Source organism: Erigeron canadensis, chromosome 7 (genome assembly GCF_010389155.1).
Source record: "Erigeron canadensis isolate Cc75 chromosome 7, C_canadensis_v1, whole genome shotgun sequence".
Taxonomy (NCBI): domain Eukaryota; kingdom Viridiplantae; phylum Streptophyta; class Magnoliopsida; order Asterales; family Asteraceae; genus Erigeron; species Erigeron canadensis.
In genome coordinates this window covers 18,491,386-18,497,504 of record NC_057767.1, presented here as the reverse complement: position 1 = coordinate 18,497,504, position 6,119 = coordinate 18,491,386, and the positions used below count along the sequence as shown (strand labels likewise).

Here is a 6,119-nt window from a genome sequence, read left to right as displayed (position 1 = left end):
TCGATGATAATATATGTTAAGGGTTATGTGACATTTTGACACATACTTTTGTTTAGTTGTCACTACATCTTATTTAATTATTCTATTTCAAAATTTGCAATGGTAAGTTGCTAATTTAATTTCTTTAAGCTTATATTACTGAGTTTTGTTAATAACAGCACTAAGTTAGTAAAAACTATTTTGATACATTAAAATTTGTATCATGTCGTTAGAAAATTCATAGGTAACATTTAATAATGTATAAGTTTTTAATTACATTATTAAAAGGTACATCTGAATTTTTTAACGACATGATACTAATTTTAATGTATCAAATTAATTTTAATAATGTATAAGTTTTTAATTATGTAAGCAGCATGGTTGGATCATTGGTAAACATCCTTGCCTTTAGAGACAGAGGTCATGGGTTCGATCCTCATCCCATGCAAAGGTTGGAGGGTCTTTTCTACCATTTAGGTAGAAACTGGAAGCAGCCTCTCTACTTAGGTAGAGGTAAGGTCTGCCTATATCTTAACCTCCCACATACAACGTCAAGGTATTGGGCTCAAAATCCACGGAAAGCAACACTGAGCTACTTTCTATAAGTTTTTAATTATGTAATAAGTTCTTAATAACATCTCTCAAGGCTGCCATTACCATTATTCTATATTATTTTGCTTTATTATTCGGTATATTCTTTATAAACTAATATTTCAACGAATCTTTTAATAAAGATGCCTTCATTTCATTTAGAGTTTGCTTATCATTCAAATTTTTGTGACTCTCATTTCGTCAGTTTTATTAGTTGAATTTTTATAGAAAATGTGTTTAAACTATATTTTGATGTTAAAAGTGGTTGATTGATGGCATGTCAAATATCATGGTGTACTATTAAAGTATTTTACTATTTGAATATATTTATATGATCGATTTTCATGTAAATGTAATGTGGTTAGTGGATAAATCTTTAGTTACAGATTGTATTCATTTGCAAATCAAAATTTATGGGGAAATGAAGGGATGACTTCTAGGTTGTGGAACTCGGGATTCGAAATCGGAATCGGATTGGAGAGGGGAGGAGTCAGGATTTTCTTAAAATCGAATTGGAATCGGATCGCTGAATAGTGAGTTATTTATGTATAAAATAATAGATTTTCAAATTATATGTAAGATAAACTTATATAAAACTTTGATTTTTCAACATAAACATAATTGTCTAGAAACAAGAACATAATTCATAAAATTTTAACAAAAATAAAAAATAAAAATGTTTGACTTTGATTGACCCGATCCGATACAGCCGAGTCTTGACCAATACGGCCGAGTCTTGACCAAGTTGACCTGAGTCTAGAACCTCGATCATTTTTCAAACTGAGTATGATAAACTCGTATCGCCACTCGGCCGATACACGATCCGACTCGGTGAAATCGACTATATCGGCCCAGTTTCACAACACTGCTTCTAGCCATTGGATCAAGAATAACCAATGGTGAAGATCAAAAGGAAACTTACGTATGAAAGGTATTTCCGATCATCTTCCTTCGTCATCTCCGACGACATCTCCAGCGGACATCTTCATCTCTGGCAATCGCGACGTCATCTCCGGCCCTCGACATCTTTAGCAATTATCAGTTTTGTTTTCTGGTGGACACGGTATGGATGTTGCCCTTATCCAATCTAAAGACGTTGTCACTGGACGCATTTGAGAATGGTATGGATTTTATGGGCGGCGATCCAAGAGATGGTGGTTATTGGATACGGTACAAGCTCCGCCCTCGCCGTCGCCGTCGTAGGAAAAGGAGAGAGAGAATAGATGTGGTTGTGGAGATGATGGTGGTGTGGTGTCGGGGATGAGAGAGTGAGAGAGAGAGAGAATAGATGTGGTTGTGGAGATGATGGTGGTGTGGTGTCGGGGATGATGGTGCCAGTGGTGGTCAGAGATGGAGGTCTGAACGGAGATGATGATGGTTAGAATTACCGTCGCCGGAGATGACGGTGATAGTGTTAACAAAGATGGTGGTGTTGTCGTGCTGGTGTTGCTGACGAGAGAGAAGGAGATAGTGTGTGTGTGTGTGAGAGAGAGAGAGAGAGTCAGTGGTGTAAATAAAGAGAGATATGAGGGGGTGTGTGTGTGTGAGTCGTCGGTGGTGTAAAGAAAAAAAGATATATATATATATATAGAGAGAGAGAGAGAGAGAAGAGGGGGGGGGGGGGTTAAATCTGGACCATGAGATTGGACTGATATAATGGCCAAAATTTGTTCTTTTATTTGCACATATATATTCATTTGCAAATGAATATTCCTCTTTAAATACAATATACTTTTAGTTAGAACGTATTTGATATTTTTTTGTAGTCTTTAAATTATCAAGTCTTACTTATTATGAAATGATTACATGTTTATAACTACATATATCTTTATTACATGACTTCTATGTTATATGACGTTGCTGATTATTGCAATTTTTAAAATATGTTTTAAATATGGAGATGTTCATATGGGATACTCAGGTAGCAATGTGACTGATGACTTGTCACTTTGGTCTCTATGACGGATAAACAAAATGATGTCGACTTGTCACTCTGGTCAATATGACCGGTTAATATAGCGATTTTATGTGGAAAAAAACCTATGTGACAGGCTTAAAAATTATTTTGTGGGCAATTTTTAATAAACTTATACGGAATATATATGTATAAAGAGATAGAAATACCTCAGAGGACTAAAAATAATAATACTTGATCCCTATCAATATCAAAATGAAGAAAAAAGAATGAAATATATTACCTTTCTCCTATTTAGGAGGTGTTTGGTTTAAATAGAGTAATGACAATGGAAAACATAATAGGAATACTAAGTAATGATTCCATTATATTGAACATGCTTGGTTACTAATATTATATATCAAGTTATATGTATTTATAAATATACAATTTGTAAAAGTTATATTATATAACTGTATTAGTTTTATATATCTACACCTATATACAATATAATAATAAAATAATATAATATTAGTAAATATTTATTTATATATATTATATATATAAGATATAAGTAAAAAAATTACTATTGATATATAAAAATATAACAATTCGATATATACATTTAAAAAAATATGTAAATAATAATAATAATAATAATAATAATAATAATAATAATAAAGGTTTAGGTGATGAGCATCAGTAGCATTGCTATGAGTTATAATTTTTTTTAAAATATTAAATATATCAATTTAATATTAAATAATAACAGTTATATTATGAGAGTAGAATATCGCACAAGGGTTATTTTGGTAGAGGTGAGTGGAGAGAAAAATTAGAAGGTTGTTAGTGGTGAGAAATTAAAAACTGAGTAATGGATTTTGATTACCCCAAATTACTCTATAATGCCTTATTACCCCAGTTATATTATGAGAGTAGAATATTGCACAAGGGTTATTTTGGTAGAGGTGAGTGGAGAGAAAAATTAGAAGGTTGTTAGTGGTGAGAAATTAAAAACTGAGTAATGGATTTTGATTACCCCCAAATTACTCTATAATGCCTTATTACCCACTTTTGGTATTGATTAACCTCTTTTTTTCTAACCAAACATAGTATTTTATTATCATTATCATTCCTCACCCCTAAATACATCTAACCAAGCACCCCCTGTATGTAAATAAAACAATTATTTCTATCATCTAATATTATTTACTTTTTATCAAATAATGCTTTTCTAATTAATCAAGTAATACATACTTACCATTTTTTAATATGTTATTATGTTATGACAATATTTTTTTTAAAGAAAACGTGAATTACTAGCGAATGTCAAAAGATTTATTATACATTGTTTTAGTCAAATTCGCGATAAATAGCTTCGATAGCATATTTCTCTATTCTTACAAAATATGGGTTTAATCTATTATTATCATGTATTTGAGTTAATATATATGTCACAACGATTATCAATATAGCATCTTATTATACTTGAATAAGACAGATACATGGTTAGGTTGGTTTACTAGATTCTTTTTTAGGTTGAATTTGGCATCTAAAATATCCGTTCTTGAACTACCCGAAGCATCACAGCTAGATTCTCAAGTGATGTTCAAGAATTCTTGTAAAAGTAGGTCGAAAGCATCTAACGACAAGAATTTTCGTAACTTCCAATGGATGATTCTATTCCATTTTCAGCTTTATAAATGACCAATATTCATGATGCAATATGCTCAACTCGATCCTAATTACTAGCTGATCACTTCACTTCAATTCCAATTATTAATCCTTTTTACTAAATAATTAATCTTCCCATCCATCTCTTTGGTTTTCCCGATTATAACTAGCCATGGAAATTGTAGAAGACGAGCGTCTTTTGAGTCTTGGGCTTGCAATCGTGATAGATTCTAGTCGCGCAGAGAGAAAAATGAAACGAAAGAGAAGGGAAATTTGTTATAAGAGTTTCGATGATGATGACGATGATGATACAACAGATGGAGTAGCAGTCTCTGAAGGAAAGATTTTCAGTCTTTTCGAGGCGAGAGAAATCATGTTAAAAAAAGAAAACAAAAGATCAAGGGAAGTTGCCGGCGAAGATGGAAAAGGGCTCCATTTGATCCATTTATTGCTCATGTCCGCTACCTCTCTTGATCAGAACAAACTTGATTCAGCCGTGGAGAATCTGAGGGAATTGTATCACAATGTGTCTTTAAGTGGCGACTCTGTGCAAAGGGTTGCGGCTTATTTTGCAGACGGGTTAGTTGCAAGGCTTCTCACTCGTCGATCACCGTTTCATGAGATGATTATGAAGGAACCGTCAGCGGAAGACGAGTTCTTAGCCTACATGGAACTCTACAGAGTATCCCCTTACTACCAGTTTGCTCATTTCACTGCAAACCAAATGATCATGGAAGCATTTGACAGGGAAGAAAACAAATACAATCGCGCGTTGCATGTGGTGGACCTTGATGTATCCTATGGTTTCCAGTGGCCTTCTCTTATGCAGTCGCTTACAGAAAAGGCCACAAGTGGAAATCGTGTGTCTCTTCGGATCACAGGGTTTGGTAAAACCTTGGAGGAACTCGAAGAGACAGAAGCAAGGCTTGTTGCATTTGCCAAAACCTTTAGGAACCTAACTTTTGAGTTCCAAGGTATGTTAAGGTCAAAGTTTGGAGTAAAATCAATAAGGAAAAGGAAGAACGAGACACTAGTCGTAAATTTGGTTTTTTACTTAAACTCATTATGCAACTTCGCACGCATATCCGAGACGTTACATTCGGTACAAATGTTAAACCCTGAGTTGGTTGTTTTGGTTGAACAAGAAGGCGGCCGCAGTCCAAAAACATTCTTATCGAGATTCATGGAATTCTTGCATTACTACGCAGCCATGTTCGACTCACTAGACGACTTCCTTCCACTTGACAGTCCCCAGAGGCTGCAAATCGAAAAAAATCACCTTGGTAAAGAAATAAAGCGGCTAATGGACTTTGATAACGACGAGGTGTATTCGCCAAAATACGAGAGGATGGAAACATGGAAAGGAAGGATGGAAAATCATGGATTTGAAGGAATGAATTTAAGTTCCAAGTCAATAATCCAAGCAAAGCTATTGTTGAAAATAAACAGTCATTACTGTCCTGTTCAGTTTGGTGTTGAAAATGGAGGGTTCGCTGCTTTTGAAAGAGAACAAGCCAATGCCATTTCACTGGCTTGGCAAGACAAATGCCTCATCACAGCATCTGCATGGCAATGCACAGGGGGGAGCACATCGTGACTTCTCCATAATTCATCATGAAGTTTTTTTTATTTCTTTTTTCCTTATAATTAATTAGCACTTTAAAGTTTGTAAATATATGTATATGAAATAATATATGTGTTCGGTGACTATGTCTGACATAGAAATACCGCCAACACACCAATTATATGATAAACATATCAAGTTTTGTCGTTCGGTAACAAGAATCTTATATATGCTTCACTTACATTTCAATATTAGCTCAATAAATTCTGATGAATGTAATCATGGTTCTTACGTTTATACTTATACTACTTATTATATATTAACGCTAGGTAATTAACCCGGATCTTCGAATAAAAAGTTTGCAAAGTGCAAACAAAATTATATACATACAAGTCATACGTCCGCGCAATGCGGCCG

The 6,119-nt window shown here is 33.9% G+C and overlaps 1 protein-coding gene across 1 annotated transcript; it reads left to right on the top strand.

Moving 5' to 3' along the window:
- Window positions 1–4,310: 4,310 nt before the first annotated feature.
- Window positions 4,311–5,735, top strand: LOC122609048 (GRAS family protein RAM1-like). The gene has a single exon (XM_043782110.1). The coding sequence runs from the start codon at window positions 4,311–4,313 to the stop codon at window positions 5,733–5,735; it is 1,425 nt and encodes a 474-aa protein (XP_043638045.1).
- Window positions 5,736–6,119: the final 384 nt, after the last annotated feature.